This window comes from Mirounga leonina, unplaced genomic scaffold (assembly GCF_011800145.1).
Source record: "Mirounga leonina isolate KUSES-001 unplaced genomic scaffold, KU_Mleo_1.0 Mir_128, whole genome shotgun sequence".
In the NCBI taxonomy this organism is placed as follows: domain Eukaryota; kingdom Metazoa; phylum Chordata; class Mammalia; order Carnivora; family Phocidae; genus Mirounga; species Mirounga leonina.
In genome coordinates, this window is record NW_023270320.1 from 5,302,860 (window position 1) to 5,322,601 (window position 19,742).

General features: G+C 35.5%; 1 protein-coding gene across 1 annotated transcript in view; it reads right to left on the reverse strand.

The window, feature by feature from the left end:
* Positions 1–18,816, reverse strand: part of LOC118009945 (disintegrin and metalloproteinase domain-containing protein 5-like) — a 173,868-nt gene extending 155,052 nt beyond the window's left edge. Inside the window, exons 1-4 of the mRNA XM_035003989.1 lie at positions 17,067–18,816; positions 16,182–16,261; positions 2,426–2,481; positions 190–268 (exon numbers count right to left, since the gene is read on the reverse strand). Of these exons, the coding sequence (XP_034859880.1) occupies positions 190–268; positions 2,426–2,481; positions 16,182–16,261; positions 17,067–17,121 (270 nt within the window). The 5' untranslated portion in view covers positions 17,122–18,816. The remainder of the gene's footprint in view (positions 1–189; positions 269–2,425; positions 2,482–16,181; positions 16,262–17,066) is intronic.
* Positions 18,817–19,742: the final 926 nt, after the last annotated feature.

Consider the following 19,742-nt stretch of genomic DNA (forward strand, 5'->3'; position numbering starts at 1 on the left):
TTTATCTACCTTAGTACTTTAACATGCATGGGCAATTACCCAATGAAATTTTGCCAGGTAGAAATAAGAACTAGTCCAAATTATTCAATTTCAGTGAATGTGTAAAATAGTATTCTAGAAATTTCAGAATATTTACATTTTTAAAGATAATTCAGAGTAAGAAATCTATAAGAAAAAACTAAGTCTTACCTGCGCTAACAAAGGCTGAGAGTGTTGGGTGTCATCTTTGTCATAAGAGTAAACAACAGAAACTGAAGATAAAAATGTTCTAGACAAAAATCACAAAATATGCTCAAGTTGTGAAACAGGAAACATAGAAAAAATTATTCTTCATAATACAAATTGTCCTTTTACTAAGGAATTGTAGTGCCAATTACCTTTGCATAGTCAATTGTCCAAATACTTTTATTTACAATAAACCAGGTGCTGAAGAAAGCATTTTAACTATAGTAACATACAATACTAAAATGCATGCTAATAAACAACCCAAATAGCTAGAAATAGCAAATAGTAAAATAACATAGGTCCCAATTTCCAACTTAGAACTTTAAAATCTTTGTCTTTATCGCTCACTGTTCCAGATTTTAAACCTGAATCTTAAAAACTAGGGTTAGAACAAAATTTTAAAAGATTTGCTTAACATTACTACAAAGTCATATTCACTAAGCTTAGCTAAGTACCAAGTTCTCGATACCCTTGTTCAGAATTTTCCTTCATTCTCCTCAGTAACAACTCAGAAACTTGACACCTCTCCTGCCAATCATTTCATGTAATCTCCATGTCACTTTTGTTTCAGACCCCCTCTACCCATCCTCATTCCTCATCTTTATTTCCAGGAAATGACTACTTCTATTGTTCAAAGCACACCCTACACTTGTGCTACAAATCCCACCTGTGCCATATATTGAAGATGGTTTTCCAATCCTATAATTTCAAACTATTCCTCTCTACTGTTTTTTACGTTAATGCTATTAAAAAGTTTATTATGAAATCATTACCTTCATAAATAATTCTCCCTTGACCTGTGTCCTACTATGGCAATTCCTCATGTATTTTCAATTCTCAACAGATTCTATCGATAGAGTAGTCTACACATAGTTTCTCCACTTTATCAATTCTTATTCACCCTGAAACTGCTCTGGGAAAGATTCATAACCATCAGAATGTCAGATCCAAAAGGCAATTTTAAAATCATTGCTTTGAACTTCTGCCATCATTTTGAAAACTCTGACCATTCAGTCTAATCACTTAATTTACATCACACATCACTCTTCTGCTTTTCTTCCTACCTCCCTAACCCTTCCAGCTTGATCTTCCATGTTGGCCGCTCTTTTTTATTATGCTTATCTCGGAAATATTGATCTTTCCTAGGATTCAATCTTTAGTCACCAGTCTATTTATAAGCACTCTATAAGCTCTCTTTTTTTATATTACAGCCAAACTACTGATTACTGCTAATCTATATCCTATTGTCATTCTCTCCTCAGAGATTCAAATTCCTATATTCATAAACTTAATGGAGTAAACCCACTTGGATGTCTTATAAGGCACTGCAAACCAAACTCAACCCTTCCTCACACATATATTTCACTTGTTTCTCATTTAATTAATTATAAGCTACCCATTTTCTTAAGTAACAACTAAATTATCTAAGATACCTCACTTTTTCTCAATCACTCTAACAAATCCACCTTTGAAGTCTACTGAATTTTTCTTTCCTGTGCTATGGCCAATGCCATTGTTCAAGCCACCATCATCACTCACCTAAACTCTTATATAACCACATAATTAGACACCTTACCTCAACTTCTTCTTTAAAAACAGCCTCAACTCTCAATGGGACCGTAAAGTACATGCTTAAAAACATTTTTGGCTTCCAATATCCTTATCATGGCATTATAGATCTACAACCTGGCTCCTGCCTACTTTCCAAAATCTTTTACTTCTATCCTCCAGAAATACATCCTTTAGTAATTCACATGGACTTTCTGCCCACCGCAGAATCGACTCTGTCTCATACCTCCATGTTTTGCACACGATTTCCTCTAAACAGAATGTCCCCCTACACTACCTCATTTCTTTAGAGCGCTCATAAGGTATCTTCTCTCGAGATACAAATTATCTTATACCTCTTTCCAAAAAACTTTCCTTGATTTCCAAAGAATACTGTTTACACATTTATTATAATACCATATTATAATAAAATTCTCCCTCTTTCCATTAGTTTGTCGGAATATATAAATTCACTGTGGACCATGTTTTATCTTTGTATGCCTATGATTTTACCCAATAATCAATATACAATAAGTATCACATGTATATACATATCAATGCACATTTGAATTGAAATGATTCTATTCATACCCATTTTTAAAAATCAAAAAAACAAAGAATTAAAATTTGAAAGGATAAAATAGTTACTTACTGTTTCGTGAGATGGACAAAATATGGCTTTCCTTTTATTGTAATGATATAAGCAATCTGTAACATGAGTATCCAAAATATCAGTAATAATACTTGCAAATAATATATGCTAAATAATGCATTTTCTGAGTTATGCTTTAAAAATATTGACAAAATTAATAATTATGTATAACCATTATATATGCTTCCCTTCCTGTGTGATATTCAAAGCCTCAGAATTCTAAATTGAGAACTATATACTAGTCCCCACAAGCCTTTATTCACCCTAACTAACATTTCTGAGGGAGAAGTTTACCTGATGATTATTATCTTTTGGCTTAGACATATACCACCCTTCACTATGCCCAAGGCAAATACCAAAGACGCCCACCTCACTTGAAAGAACCTATTACTTGTTTACTCCCAGACCTCCCAAAATTAAAATGAAAGAAATACTACCCCATGGAAGAAACACTCCTAAAATATAGCAGTACAAGAAATGCACTACACCTCTAGCAATATAACATAATAAGTGCCATTGCACTTTGCTTATCCACATAAGCAATGAAATGCCTCTGGAATAGAATGTAGGAGAGGATAGAGGGGGAGCAGAGACATGTCTAGAGAACCCACCAAAAGATAATAGAAAATATGAGTCACTAAATTATTTATCTGGCTAATTTTTAAAAATTATTTTAACAAGAGAAATAGCCATTTAAAAGTTTTCAGTTCCTCAACTTTGTATTATAACAGAACAAGATTCTTTGCAACAGATAAATGTTCTCAAGAGTCATTTGAATGACACTCTAGAAATGAGTATATAAGTGAAATCTGGTGAGGATCCTGAGAATTGTGTCCTCTAAAAATACCCTGTTATTAAACAAATATGATGAAAAATAAAGTGGAATATGATAGCATCAACAAAATTTTAAATCCACACAGCTAACAAAACAAAAAACCTAGAATTTAAATATTAAGAAATGTACAAAACTGACAGGAAGAGAAAAAAAACTTCAAAAAGTCATCACCTAGAGCTTCTACAACTTTTCATACACAGCATCTAAATGTTTGGGTTGAATTGTCTTCCTCCTTCCAAATTTATATGTGAATTCCTAACCCCAGGACCTTGGAACATGATCTTATTCAAAGATAGGATCCTTACAGAAGTAATAAAGTTAGGTTTCTAGGGTGTATCTTAATCCAATATGACTGGTATCCTTATAAAAAAGGGGAAATTTGAACACAGACATACACAAAGGGGAATGCCATGTGAAGATTCACAAGGAGAAGACTCCATCTACATAAGCCAAGGAGAGAGGCCTGAGGCAGATTCTCCCTCACAGTCTTCAGAAAGAACCAACCCTGCTAACACTCTGATCTTGGGCTTTTAGCCTCCTTTGTTGAACTGTGGAAAAATACATTGCTGTTGCTTAAGCCACATGGCTTGTGTTACTTTGTTATGCAATCCCTTGAAAACTAACACACCAATTTTTAATGAAAAATTATAAGAAATGCAAAAGAACAGGATCAAATTACCAAAAACCAAGTAAAAAATAGGGAATTATAACAAAGCTACAGGTAATATGTATATTAACCATGACTCAAGTGAGAAAAATATAGAGAATTTCAGACGGGTAGAATATCTAATATACAAATTGAAATTCTAAAGCAGAAAAAATGCAATACCTGCTATTAAAAATTCAATAAAAAGAGTTTGAGAAAAGATCAGATGGAGTAGAAGACAGAATTGGTAAACAGGAATACAGATCAGTAGAAAATATTCAGATTGAAGCACAGAGAAAAAAATATAAAGAAGAAAATAAGAGAAGTGTGACCCATTAAAAATGTCTAACATTTATGTAATTATAGTTCAAGAAAAACAGGAGAAAGATAGAGACCAGGAAAGAAATAGATTTGAGGAATTAATCCCTGAGATTTTCCAAAGGTTATGAAAGATGTCAACCCACACTCTCAAATACTGTATTAATCCAAAACAGAATGAATACAAAGAAAACAAACCTAGGCATATCATACTCAAACAACTAAAACAAAAAGACAAAAGCACATATTTAAACAGCAACAAGAGAGAAAGGGCACATTACTTTCAAAAAACTTTTAAATAGAGTATGCCTAAGTCTCCCACAGAAACAATGAACACCAACAGGCAATGGAAAGACATCTTTAAAGTGCTGAAAGAAAATTATATTCAACCAAGAGTTTATATCCAGCAAAAATATCCAGCAGATACAAAAGCAAAATAAACATATTTCTTCACAAGAGAAAATGAGAGAATTCATTGCCAGCAAACCTGCACTGAAAGAAACACTAAAAATACTGTGTTCTTTTTAATAAAAAGGAAATAGCTACAAGATAGAATCATGAAAATATAAGAGAATGAAAACCACAGGGTTTTTTTTTTCGGTAAATTTAAGTGACTATCATTTGTTTTAAGCAGTGATAGTAAGTGCTCTTTGCATTAAAAAAAATACATAGTTGTAAAATATATAACAATGGCAAAATGACAAAAAGAACATAAATGGAGTAAAGTTTCAAGGTCCATGAGTTATTCAGGCAGTGGTAAAAATATAAATTTAGTAATCACAAGGGTAATCATTAAAAGAATAATAAAGGAATGCATCACTAATAGCCTAAAAAGATAAATTAGAATAATAATCACATCATGGATTATAAACAGAGGAAAGGAAAATTTAAGAAAAACCAATGGATTTAAAAAATAATAATTATATGGGGCGCCTGTGTGGCTCAGTCGGTTAAGCAGGCAACTCTTGATTTTGGCTGGGGTCATGATATCAGGGTCATGGGATCCAGCCCTGCACTGGGCTCCACACTCAGCACAGAGTCTGCTTAAGATCCCTCTCTCCCTGCTTGCTCTTTCTCTCTCTCTCAAATAAATAAATAAAATAAACTTTTAAAAATAATTATTATACACTTTATAAAAGAGAAGCATTTTAAACATAAAACACTGAAAATAAAAGGATTAAAAATTATACCATGCAAACAATACCCAAAAGAAAGACAATGTAGCTATATTAATAGCAAGCAATATATACAACAGACAAATGAAAAAGTGCTCAACATCACTCAGCATCAGGGAAATGCTAATCAAAACCTCAATGAGATACCACCTCACACCAGTCAGAATGGCTAAAATGAACAAGTCAGGAAACGACAGATGTTGGCAAGGATGCAGAGAAAGGAGAATCCTCCTACACTGTTGGTGGGAATGCAAGCTGGTGCACCCACTCTGGAAAACAGTATGGAGGTTCCTCAAAAAGTTGAAAATAGAGCTACCCTATGACCCAGTAATTGCACTACCGGGTATTTACCCCAAAGATACAAATGTAGTGATCTGAAGGGGCATTTATGGCAGCAATGTCCACAATAATCAAACTATGAAAAGAGCCTAGATGTCCATCAACAGATGAATGGATAAAGATGTGGTATATATATATATATATATATATATATATATATATATATACACACAATGGAATATTAGGCAGCCATTAAAAAGATGAAATCTTGCCATTTGCAACGACATGAATGGAACTAGAGGGTATTATGCTAAGCGAAATAAGTCATTCAGAGAAAGACAAGTATCATATGACCTCACTAATATGAGGAATTTGAGAAACAAGACAGAGGATCATAGTGGAAGGGAGGGAAAAATGAAACATGAAGAAACCAGAGAGGGAGACAAACCTTAAGAGACTCTTAATCTCAGGAAACAAACTGAGGGTTGCTGGAGTGGTGGGGGGTGGGAGGGATGGGGTGGCTGTGTGATGGACATTGGGGAGGGTATGTACTATGGTGGGTGCTGTGAATTGTGTAAGACTGATGAATCACAGACCTGTACCCCTGAAACAAATAATACATGATATGTTAATTTTTAAAAAGAAGTTATATAAGAACAGCAAATTAAAACCAAAGAAAAGAGACTAGTGGATATTTTTTAAAATTACAACAGAGAATATCAACAAAGCCAACAGATGATTCTTTGAAAAGTCGAATAAATCTGATAAACCCTGATGAGACTGACCACAAAAAAAATGAGGTTAGAAAAGTTACAAAAATATCCACTAACTACCCCTCAACTCATGAGGCTAGCATTACCTTGATACCAAAACCTGACAAAGTTACTTTAAAAAAAAGAAAGTTCAGGTCAGACTCTCTCATGTGATAAATGCAAAAATCTTAAAATATTAACAAATATTAACAGTAATGTGTCATAGCTATGTTCAGTTTATTCCAGGTGTTCAAAGTTGGTTTAACATTCAAACTATCAATTCAGTAAAGTCAACCAGATTAATAGAATGAAAGAGAAACCTCTATCATTTTGATTCAGAAAAAGCATTTGATAAAATTTAACATCTATTTATCTAACAGAAAATATTCACACAAATTCTTAAACACCACAGAAAACTTCACTTCACTGTAATATTGAATACTTTCTTTGAGATCCAGAAAGGGAAAAGGATATTTGCCATCATCATTTCTATTCAACTCTGTATGTAAGGCCCAGGCAAAGTAATAAGACAACGGAAAAAGCCAAACAAACCAAGGGCATAGGACTGGAAAAAAAAAAGTAAAAACATCAGTATTTTTAGATAATGTGATTGTGTTATTCAAAAGAATCTACAAAGTAGTTGAATTAATCAGAGAGTTGAGCAAGATAGAAAAATCAAATGTGTATCCGATACTAGCAACAGAGACTGAAATTTACAAAATTAAATAATTTGCGGGGCGCTTGGGTGGCTCAGTCAGTTGTCGGTTCAGGTCATGATCCCAGGGTCCTGGGATCGAGGCCTCCATCGGGCTTCCTGCTCAGTGGGGAGTCTGCTTCTCCCCCGCCCTCTGCTTTCTGTTCCCCCTGCCTGTGCTCTGTCAGATGGATAAATAAGATCTTAAAAAAAAATTTAAATAATCTGCAACAGCATCAAAAATATCAAATACACAGAAATATATCTAACAGAAGACATATAAGACCACTATTGAGGGCTATTTTTCTGTCTTTGTGTCAATACCACACTGGTCTTAATTATTCTAAGTATCAATATCTGAGAAAGTAAATCTTCACTCCCTGTTCTTTTTCTTTAGAGCTCTATTAGTTATTTTTAGGTAACTTTATTTCCATATAAATTTCAGAATGTTTGTCTCTGTAAAAAACAAAAAGACTTAATATTTTTGTTGTGATAGCACTGACTTCATGGAAGAACTGACAACATTAGGTTGATATGTATATATGTATGATTGTATGTATGATTATGTGGACCGTCTACAAGAACTCAAACCACCACCACTGGATGGTAGTCTAGATCAGGATTTTTTAAACTGCAGATTATGTAGTTAGTAGACTACAAATACCCTTATTTTCCAACAGAAAGAAATTATCAAAGTGCATCACATGTGCTTTGTAAGTAAGATCAAGAATATTTTTCATGAAACTTTTGCTTAAGCGATATACTCACTTATCCATACACAAGTATCTGTATAGGTATACAGAGACTATGCTTTAAAAATCTGTTTTTTATTGTTGATTACAGTAAAAAATATTTGAAAAAATAGCAAGCAATATATAATATAATTCAAAATTAATTACAAGAAATGAAGGGGGACATTTTACAGTGATAAAAGCATCAATTAAAAGTTAAAATGCTACAATCTTAAACATTTTACACACTTAATATTCTATCTCCAAAATATATAAAACAAAAATTGATGGAACTAAAAAAAAAATTATATACAATTCAAAAGTATATGTGGAGATTTTATAATTGTATCAGTTACATATTAGGGCCCCAAGAGAAATATCAGTAAGGCTACAAAGATTTGGGCAGCACTATCAACTAAACTTATCTGACTTATATGCAACACTACATGCAATCACTGAAAAAGAAATATTCAAGTGCACATATAACATTTATCAAAATAGATCACATGAAGGATAATAAAACAAGCCTCATCAACTTTTGATAATCCAGCTTGTATTCATATATAAGTAGCAATTAGAAAATTAACATAAAGAAACAACACCATTTATCACAGCATTAAAATATGTCCAAAAAACCTGAGAATAAATTTAACAAAATATTTTCAAGACATCTACACTAAAAACTAAGACTTATTGAAAGAAAACCTAAAATATATGGAAAGATATACCATGTACATGAATTGGAAGACTCAATATTGTTCAATTTTCCCTAAATTGATCTGTAGATTCAGGCAAACTCGGTAAAATCATAGCAGGTCATTTGTGGATATGAACAAGTTGATTGAACTTAGAATAGTAAAGACAAGAATATGAAAAAAAAAAAAAGTAGGAGTGCCTACACCAACCTGTATTGACTTATAAAGCTACAGTAATTAGGGCAGTGAAATATGGGCCAAAGTTTTGAAGAGCAGTCCAATGGCACAGAATAAAGAATCCTGAAAGAGCCACAAATATATATTTATCTGATCTTCAGTAAAGTTACCTTTATAATCTGAGGAGGATAAATGCCCTTCCATACATGCTGCTCAGTATCCATATGGAAAAGACAATGAACTTTGACTTCTCTATCTCATAGAAAAAACAAATCCAGATAGATCACAGACTAAATGTTGAAAGGAATATAAAGCTCCTACACAAAAACACTGGGATATATTATATAACCCTGCAGTAGGCAAAAATATCTTAAATGAAATGCAAATAGCAATTAGGAAGATATAAAAGATTAATAAATTGAAATTAATTGATTAAATTCTGAGACAACGAGAAAATAAGCCACAGACTGGGAGGGATATTTGCAAAAGATACATCTGATAAGGGACTGTTATCCAAAATATAGAAAGAACTCTTATAATTCAAATGAACAACCCCATTAAAAATGGGCAAAAGAACCAAACAGATACCTCACCAAAGATATACAAATGGCAGATAAGCATATGAAAAGATATTCCACATCATAAGTTATTAGTGAATAGTGAAATTAAAACAATGAGATACCACTACATGCCTATTACAATGGCCAAAATCCAGAATCCTGACAACACCAAATTCTAGCAAGGATGTGGAGCAACAAGAACTCTCTTTCGTTGCTGGCAGGAACACAAAATAGTATAGCCATTCTAGAAGAAGTCTGGCAGTTTCCTACAAAATTAAACATACTCTTATCATATGATCCAACGATCACAATCCTTGGTGTTTACCCAAAGATGAAAAGAAAAAAAACACACAAAAACCTGCACATAGATGTTTGTTGCAGCTTTATTCATAATTGCCAAAATTTTCAAGCAAACAAGATGTTATTGGTAATTGAATGGATCAACTGTGGTACATCCCCAAAACGGAATATTATTCAGCATTAAAAAGAAATGAGCTAACAAGCCATGAGAAGACATGGAGGAAACTTAAGTGAATATTACTAAGTGGAAGAAGCCAATCTTAAAAGGCTATTTATTGGATGAGTCCAACTATATGACATTCTGGAAAAGGTAAAACTATGGAGACAGTGAAAAGATCAATGACTTGTCAGGGGTTAAAGGGAAGGATGCCAAGGTTGCTTTCCGCTCAAAGATGCTCCCAATGGTTCCTCTACCACGAGGTCCGCATAGGCAGTTCACAGCATGGCAGTTTGTGTTTTCTTTGGGGTCAGGTGGAGGAACACTCCAGAAAGCTGTGATGGAGTCTCAAAAACATAAATTAATCAATGCAGTGACCACCCTATCATATTTACAGGTCTCACTGATCCTCAGGAGGAGGGAATTATACAGGGTGCACATCAAGAAGTAGGACTCTTGAAGGACATCTCATATATATACAGATATAAAGAAATATATCAAGTACACAGGTATGGTTATCATTGGATGGAAGAGGGAAATGGGAATGGGGACTAGGAATAAGGGAAAAAATATAATAATAAGGGGTTGGATGGAACCATTAATCATAGTGTGGTATGAAATTGGAGGAGCATAGTATACATCAGCACCTGAGATCCAAAAAATCCTCAATGTAGTATTTCAAAAACACTAAATTTGAATCAAATTCATCACAGAAACTGACTTAAGAACATATTACATGACTGCTGGAATGAATTGGAGGACATTCTGCAGCACAGTGATAATTCTTCCTAATTAAGCAGAAATTAATGAATTTCCCACCTTCACTGCTTTATGTGGGGGCAGGGTGGTTGGGGGGATGTGAGGATCTCAAAGATATTCTGGGTCATATTTTATTTGTGGACAGGTCTTCTTTAGTTTGCTCTATTAGTAAAACTTGTAGTTGCAGGAATGATGAAAAAGATTTTTCATATTGTTCATTTTGGTTGTTCTTCTGGAAGGAATTATGTATACCACCATCATTCACAAAATTCATCTAAAACAGAACTAGGAGTCTGGTGGTTGTGGTGGGAAAAAGTACGCAAACATTATTATGTAAGTAAAACCAAGCAACATGAAAACACTACACCACCCCTATAAGATACTAGGACATGAACACCAAAGAATATTAATAATAATCAAGTTCCAAGGGGTTTTAAAGAGCAGCTTCAGGTGGCATACATTTGGTATGTTGGAGAATACCCTGAGACTCTACCTTACTGTTCCAATTTTCCCTTAAATAGCCTTGGCTCAGTCAATTTGGGCTTTAAGAGGAATCACAATTTGTTATTAATATAAGTTTCTAGGGCAAAATGTTTGTACCATAATACTTTTCAGCCCAGAAACCAAGGAAGAAAGAACAAAAGGAAAAGCAATTAGTATTACTTCTTTCTTTGCCCACTAAACTAAGTGGGCCTCTTTTTTTGTGTAACAGATAGTAATGAGTGTTATATTTGATCAAATCATGTGAGGATTTGGAACAGGCCTCAGCTGCCTTTAATTCCTTTATCTAACTCAAAAAAGTCATTTAGGACACTCAGAAATGTGCAAGTAAATTATTTCTTTTTCATTCCTAAATAGATCTTGGTGTGTGAGTTGCCAGGCATCTTGTACATATGGACGTGTCCTTAATTTAACAATTTTTATCCTATGCCCTGTACTGACCTTGTCAGAACACCCAAAATATTCTATATTCAGCTTTTTTCAATAAATTACAAAACTTTCATAGTCAGAGCTCTTTTCCACCACAATAGCTGGTGTTTAAATCATTTAAATGGCGACACAAGCCAAAAATCATACCTTCAGAAATAAAGACCTATATGATCTCTCAACTCTCCATGTAGGCTTATCTGAGGGAAATCCAAAAGGAGAGACTGAGAATTAAAAATACTTATTTTTCATATTCAAGAAAGGGAAAGGCTTTCTCTGGCCAAAGTCCCAAGTCATGAACAGTTAACCACTGTTAGAGAGAACTGGTCAGAACGCACAATCAAAAAATCAGCCAATCACCAACAGCCACACTCAAATAACTAGCTTCTGGAGTCAGCAAATCAGTGACAGCCCTAGGCACTAGGGAAGCATCAGTAAATGCCTCACTCCACTGAGGATGTGATCAACAAGAGCCTTACTCCACCAAGTACATTAACACAGCTGAGAGCATGTCCATACCTAAACACTCTCCCTTCTGAAAGGCCACAATCCCTGAACACAAGCCTTCCCAAAATCTTAGGTGAGATTAGCTCTGGGTTTGTTCGAGAAGACTGTGTTTACAACTGGCCCTTACAGGCAAACTGGAAGCTCATTATTTTTTTGAATCACATATCAAGTTCAGTGTTTATTTTATATCATAAAATATTGATATTTCATATCAAGTTTATTGTTTATTTTACAAGTTTGCAGCCCTCTCAATGGTTCAATTCATTAATGATTAGCTATGAGTTTGGACTTGTGACAGATTCACCGACACAGCTGTGAGATTATCAAACTCAATATTTTCAATTCTTTTTGAAATATTTTGGACTATTATCTATTTTTGTGTATATTTAAATCCTAAATGCCAAAATTCTATACAGTTTGCCAACTGTATAGAAAAAGTCCTTTTGAAGCTCTTTGTACAGTATGCAATTGTTCATTTAACATCAAAAATGGTGGAAAGTCAAATATAAACCCACATACACCAACAGCTATGCAAAAGAGATGAGTGATTTCCTCATATAGTACCAAAGAAGGTGATGCAACAAATTTTTTGGATTGAGAAAAATTCGAAAGATATAAGAATTGCAACAGACACTAATGGTTTTGCATATCAGTCTTTCTACTTAGATGACTATTTGAATGTACAATTACCAGAATTATTTTCTGATTCCAAAATTGCAAGCAAAATTTCAGGTGCCCAGTTGAAATCCACTGTGATAATTAAAGAATGTAATGGCTTCTCTTGCAATTACATAAGTCATCAGAGATCTACACATGTCAATTGTTAGGGCACAGCCCCAGGTACAAGTAATCACAATGCAGAAAAAATGTTTTCTTTGCTTGCATAACATTTTTCTCATGAGAACAGAGCCTGCTTATAAGGCTATTTGAAAGTAAAATCCCTTCCAAATAAGACTTCAGAGACAACAGCAAACTTGTGTAGAGACTCCCTTATTGAGTTAATAAGAAAAATTATACTGCTTTTGTGGAGGTAATATAAGTACAAATTTTTGTGGGTGTTTGTATAAATATGCAGAAAATGTTAATTTGAAACTGAAGCAGGGCACCTGGGTGGCTCAGTCGGTTAAACGTCTACCTTCAGCTCTGGTCATGATCCCAGGGTCCTGGGATTCCCTCATCAGGCTCCCTGCTTGGCGGGCAGTCTGCTTCTCCCTCTGCCCCTCCCCCCAACTCATGCTCTCTCCCATGCTCATTCTCTCTCTCTCTTTCTCTTGCAAAAATAATTTTTTTTAAAAGAGAAAGAAAAAAAAGAAACTGAAGCAAAGCATGAATAATTCTAAGAAGGTGTTGGCTGTCCTTGCCATATCAAAGAGCACCTGATGTCCTTTCTCTCGACAGTGAGATTATTGTCAAGCTATTGCTTTCTTGCTTCATCATCTAAGCTGTTTGAAGTGAGTGATTAAAAGATTTTTATGATTTTGCTGATGTTCAGTATTCTTCAATTCTCTTGCATTCACTAAACCCGTTGGCTCTCTTGAACAAGTGCAGTTGGGAGAATCCTCGGTTTATTTAAAGCACTGAAATCATGCTTTAATTCTAAAACAAGGCCCAAAATATTCTTATTGACTTTTTACATAATCTCGCAAAGTGAGGCCTTATGTATTTCTTTTTCAGAGTTACCTCTTTAGCAATAGGATTTTGCAAACTGGAAGAAGAGCAAACAGTGTTCTTGAAATGTTCCATTGTATAAAATTGTGTTGAAGAAAGAACTGAGCCCTGTCCTCAAAATGTATCCCTCTGGTGTCAAGTCTGTTCTCAAAAGGGTAAACATTTCTTATGAACAAGAAAAGAAATTCCAACTTGAAGTGGATAATTAGTATGGCACTTGCTCTATCTTTCGAAATATTTTAATACCTTGAAGAATTCAGTTCTTTTATCTGGATGTTACTAAATAGTTTTCCAGCATGGGAAGAAGTAGAGTCATCCCGTGCAGTGTTGAAGAAGACAATAAAATTTGATGAAAATATTCTGGTTTTGCCAATGAACAATTTTTAAAAGACTGTCGATAAAGAAATACAACATAATGGTGAAGAATGCAAAGCAAGCTAAGGACAATGATGAGAGTTGTTAACTTCACAATGCTAATGACCAGTGTTGTTTTTTTTTTTTACCACTAAATGTTCATTGGGAAAAAGAATGAAATAAATTATATGTGACCACTGTAGAAACTATGTTACAATATAAATGGAATAATTGCAAGGAGTTTTATAAGCAAATTCTGTAAAACAAGAAATTGATAAGGCAAGTCAAATCATCAGGGAAATACAATTCAAGAAAGAGGTACATAATTTAGATACTGTGAAAGGTGAAATGAAATGGAGTCACTTATGTCAAGGGGTTTTAAAATGGATCCAGGAGGCCATAAAGGAAAAGGGATTTATGCATGCTTTCACAGGGTGGAACCATGAACTTTTGCACTAGGCCAAAGCTGTGAACTGGGCCAAACTGCAGATATTCCAACAACTCAGATAAAGCATTTGCTATAGGAAGAGACTTTCCTTAGTGATTGTCTTAGCAACCAGTTATAGTCAGCCAAGATTAGTTTTCTGCCACCAACACTAACCAAAATTCTTTGTCAACAACATATAGGAGCACTCTCTTTTGTTTTAAAAACCTCTTTTTTTTTTTTTTTGTCCCCTGCGGGGACACAATTTGGGTTGCTACTGAATCTGTGCTTCTTGAAATGCAATTCTGAGACCCCAAATAAATGCTTTTCTTATGTTTCAATTCCACCTCTTTTCTTAGACAACAATACTTACAATTTGTTTCAGATAAACAACAAATAATTTTTAGTATTTAAAATTATTTAGTATGCCCATGCAATACCTCTTTTTTATCTTTATGTACATATGCATAGGCAATTAGAAATAATTCAAAATTAATTAGGTACCCATGTTCTTATTTCTTAAATCTGGGAGGTCTCTATGTGCCTCCTAGGCATTCTTACTTTTGCAGGTCCGCCCTCATATTATATTGAATATATTAAAATACAAACACATCCCACATTAAGAATAATTTTCTGTTGCAAAAATATTAAAAGGAGGCTTTTAAAATTGTTATAGTTAAAAGAAACACACTAAACTTTCACATTATTAAATGACTTTCTAAACATGCTAGAGATTGGACAAGTGGGGAATTCAAAGATCATATCCTCAGTGATCAATAATAGAGAGAGAGGGTTGGTATTATTCATTTCAGGAAGAAGGAAACTAAACAAGAAATCCAGCGGAGCCCCTTCTTTCCAATCAGAAAAAAAAAAAGCTGGAGTAGCACTCATATACTTTGATGACTAAGAATTCACTTGGTGGGTGGTGGGTGGGGTTTGGGGTGTGGGTGGTAAATGAAACCCAGCTACTACAGGAAGAAAATGTAAAGAAACAGAATATGGGGAGGAGAGGTTACCTTCAGAGAACTAGGGGTAACAAGGGAAGGAGAAACCTGATACAGTGTATCCTTATATAAAACACAGAAGGAAGGTTTTTAAAAACCACGAAAAAGAAAAAAATTAATTTGGAGACCCATAATTATGACTAGCATTAGATTATCCTATAGTAGAAGGAACCATGTGAGAAGTAGATTTTTCTGGGGAATTAGAGAAGGATAATATGCAGGCTCCTCTACAAGCTAATTAACAGATCATCTTTCAGCTAGCTCCTCAGGGACTCTGAAAGCTGAGGCAAGTAGCTGGAGGAAATCATGAGGGCTAGGAGTAGGGGACTAGAAAATTCAATAATCAAAAAAACAAAAAGAATACTATTTCAATACAATATTTTAGACAATCAAAATTAGTGCAAAAAAAAATCCATGATGAACAAGTTATCAAGTTTTAAAGAAAGACAGTGTCTGACCCTGACTCACCCCACCGGCCATACCTTTATCTTGGTCCTGGGGGAATTCGGTTTTTGCTATTCCCTTAAATTTTCTGCCTGAGTCAAGCACTTTGTCTGCTTCTCCCTCGTCCTGGCCCTGGTGGATCCCATCCGTAAAATCCTTCACCTCAACAGAAACACACACATACAGAGGCACACATATTCCTACACTTCAAATTGCTCCTTGTTGTGAACCCAGTTCCAGCTGTCAGCTCTGCCTCTAAGAATTCTGTTCCTGCCTCCATTCAACAATTTTGGTCTTGATATTAAAGGCAACCTAACACAATTTAAGATATAAAAATATTTCCCAATTACATTATTTTCTGGATTTCCTTTTGCATCAGACGATGAAATCTTCTCAGGAACTGTGGTCTGCAGAAATGTTTTATGAGAACCTAAAATAAAAATAAGCAAAGTTATTTTGATACCTACAATCCTACATTATCCATTTCTAAATCCAATCCCTCATTTGTTTCTCTACATTACCCAATATTTTTTGGTATAATTTATGTATCTACCCTTCCTTTCCACTGTGTTTTTGGTCTGGTCGTCCTTACCCACAAATTTCTTGGCCCTTGTCAAGATGTCAAGTCTTTATTTTCTCTCTGTCTCCCCATCTCTACACACAGACACACACACATAGAGGAAGAGACAGAGAGAGAGATCCCCGGTTAAGCAGTTGGACCGTTTGGCTCGGTAATACTGAATAACTAACTATGGTATTGTGAAAGAGGTGTGCAAAAGAGAAACACAGGTACAGCAAGAAAATGGGATCATTTGCAGGGAAAGATACAGAATACTGACTACAAGAGTGATCTGCAATTTTCAGTAGAGCAGGTGGAGGATAGCAGTCACCAAATTAGGAAATCATTGACAAATAGGTTCTTTATGGCGATGCAATTATTTCTAGAATAGCAGAATTCTGTTTGTGGAAAAGACCCCATTATTTCATTTTTGTCCGTTTTACAGACAAGAATACCAGCCCAGAGACGTGAAAAGATGTTCTGCCTGGAGGCTGCCTCTGCTTTTTTGGCCACGGACGCCGAAGCGAACGTCAAGAAGAAAGTGGGTAGGGAAAGTGGGCTGGGATAAGGTCTGGGTCTGGGGCCTGGACCAAAGAATACAGTCCCCTAAGCGAACACAGTCCCCTCCTCCCCCCGCAAGCCTGGATGGCAAGCGGTAACAAGTATCTGGACTTACCCGAGCCTGCGTGCAGCTCTCCAAGCCGGGTGAGAAGGACCAGAAGAAGGAACATGGCTCCGCTCTTTTGGAGCCGGGCTGGCGTTGTAACAGCAGTTGAAGCGTTCGGGAAGGTGGAGGCGCAGCTCGCGCAGGACGGCTGAGCGCGGCAGGTGCGCACCCGCAGAGGGAAGCGCCGGGCGGCGCCGCGAGAAAGCCGAGGGCTCTCCGCTCGCTCTGCTGCCCCTGGAGGTAGCTTAGCTCGGTAACCGGCGCCCTGCGCCGGCGAGCCGACCAGGGAGAGCTCGAGGACAAACTGTCAACAGCCACACACATTGGGCTTATCGTTAAGGAAGGAAAGACTGACATTTTCTTTTCTTTTTTTAAGATTTTATTTATTTGAGAGAGAGAGAATGAGAGAGAGAGCACATGAGAGGAGGGAGAGTTAGAGGGAGAAGCAGACTCCCTGCAGGAGCAGGGAGCCCGAGATGCGGGACTCGATCCCGGGACTCCAGGATCATGACCTGAGCCGAAAGCAGTCGCTTAACCAACTGAGCCACCCAGGCGCCCAAGACTGACATTTTCAATTTTCAGATTAGGGTGGTGCCTGGTTGAGGCTTTCGTTTGTATCTTGTACTTAGACCAACGATCTCTGAAGTACTTTCTAGTTTCAACGAGGAGAAAGAACAAAGATAAAAATGCTCAAGTTACTGCTAGCAATGAGTCTCCTCCTATGGCACTTACATATCATCCAAACAGGTGAAATGCTTATATTTGAAAAAATAAAATAAAAAACTGTGGCAAACACTGTGACTTTTATAAATTAAGTTGGTTCAATAAACCATTATGGGACAGCTGTTGAATGCAGAAGACCCCAGTACAATCTCTTGTCAAATACAGACTCTTCCTAACAAGCATCTTTAATATCCCAAATTATTATTGACGCACTAGTTTTCCTGCAGCCCCTAGTTTTTACTACTTTAATTAGACCTAACTGCATTCTGCCTTTATGAGGAGCAGCAACAGTTTGATTTTTGGAGTCTACAGGCATTCGTTTTCACAGATCCTAGCCCACATGATAGTTAAAAACATTAAAATACAACCACACCCCACATTAACTATAATTTTGCTTTAATATATGTCAAAAGCATGTTTATAAATTCACTTTGAAATTGTTTGGCTATCCCAAAAACTAAAGGAAGTTATTTGCAGAATATAACAGTAAAAAATAATCTTTAAAAAGAACCAAGTGAACAAGAAATAAGTCATAATAGATGGGAAAAGAGCAGGATGGTTATATACTACTTAATGAATTAGCAACTTGTAATATCAGCTTGACAAACTCTCCCAGGAAAGAATAAAAAAGAGAAAATAAAATAATAAAATTGAGATAGAAGAATAGAACTGTCATTATCCAGATAAGAGCATTTCCAGAAGTAGAGAAAAATTAAAATAGAAGGAAATATTTAAAGGGATAGTAGGAAAGTTTCTCTTGACTTAAAAAACAAGAAAATGACCTTAGAAAGGACCATATGTTAAAAACGGGGCATTAAAGGAAAAGCAAATCTGAAATTGAAAATGACAGCGAATAGAAAATTCTGAAGTCTACAAGAGATCACCTATCAAGGAACAAGAGCCAGATTGACAGCAAGAGCCATACTGGATGCATGAAATCAGTGGGTTATTAAAGTGTTGACTGAAAAGAACTTTGAAATATTATTCAAATATCAGGACATGATTAATTTTTTAATTTTTTATTTAAATTCAATTTAATTAACATATAGTGTATTATTAGTTTTAGAGGTAGAATTTAGTGATTCATCAGTTGCATATAACACCCAGTGCTCATTCCATCAAGTGCCCTCCTAAATGTCCATCACCCAGTGACCCCATCCCCTCACCCACCTCCCCTCCAGCAACCCTGAGTTTGTTTCCTATACTTAAGAGTCTCTTATGGTTTTTCTCCCTCTCTGTTTTCATCTTGTTTTCCCTTCCCTTCCCTTCCCTTCCCTTATGTTCATGTTTTGTTTCTTAAATTCCATATCTGAGTAAAATCATATGGTATTTGTCCCCCTGACTAACTTATTTTGCTTTGCCTAATAGTCTCTAGTTCCACCCACATTGTTGCAAATGGCAAGATTTCATTCTTTTTGATGGCTGAGTATATAGTGGAATATATATGTGTGTGTATATATATATATATTTCACATCTTTTTTATCCATTCATCTGTCAATGGACATCGGGGCTCTTTCCATGTTTTGGCTGTTGCAGACATTGCTGCTAGAAACATTAGGGTGTAGGTGCCCCTTCAAATCACTATGTTTGTATCTTTTGGATAAATACCAAGTAGTGCAATTGCTGGGTCATAGGGTAGCTCTATTTTTCACTTTTTGAGGAACCTCCATACTGTCTTCCAGAGTGCACCAGTTTACATTCCCACCAGCAGTGTAGGAGGGTTTCCCTTTCTCTGCATCCTCGCCAACAGCTGTTGTTTCCTGAGTTGTTAATTTCAGCCATTCTGACAGGTTTGAGGTGGTATCTCATTGTGGTTTGGATTTGTATTTCCCTGATGACTAGTGATGTGGAGCATTTTTTCATGTGCCATTTGTATGTCTTCTTTGGAGAAATGTCTGTTCATGTCTTCTGCCCATTTCCTAAAAGGATTTTTTGTTTTTTGGGTGTTGAGTTTGATGAGT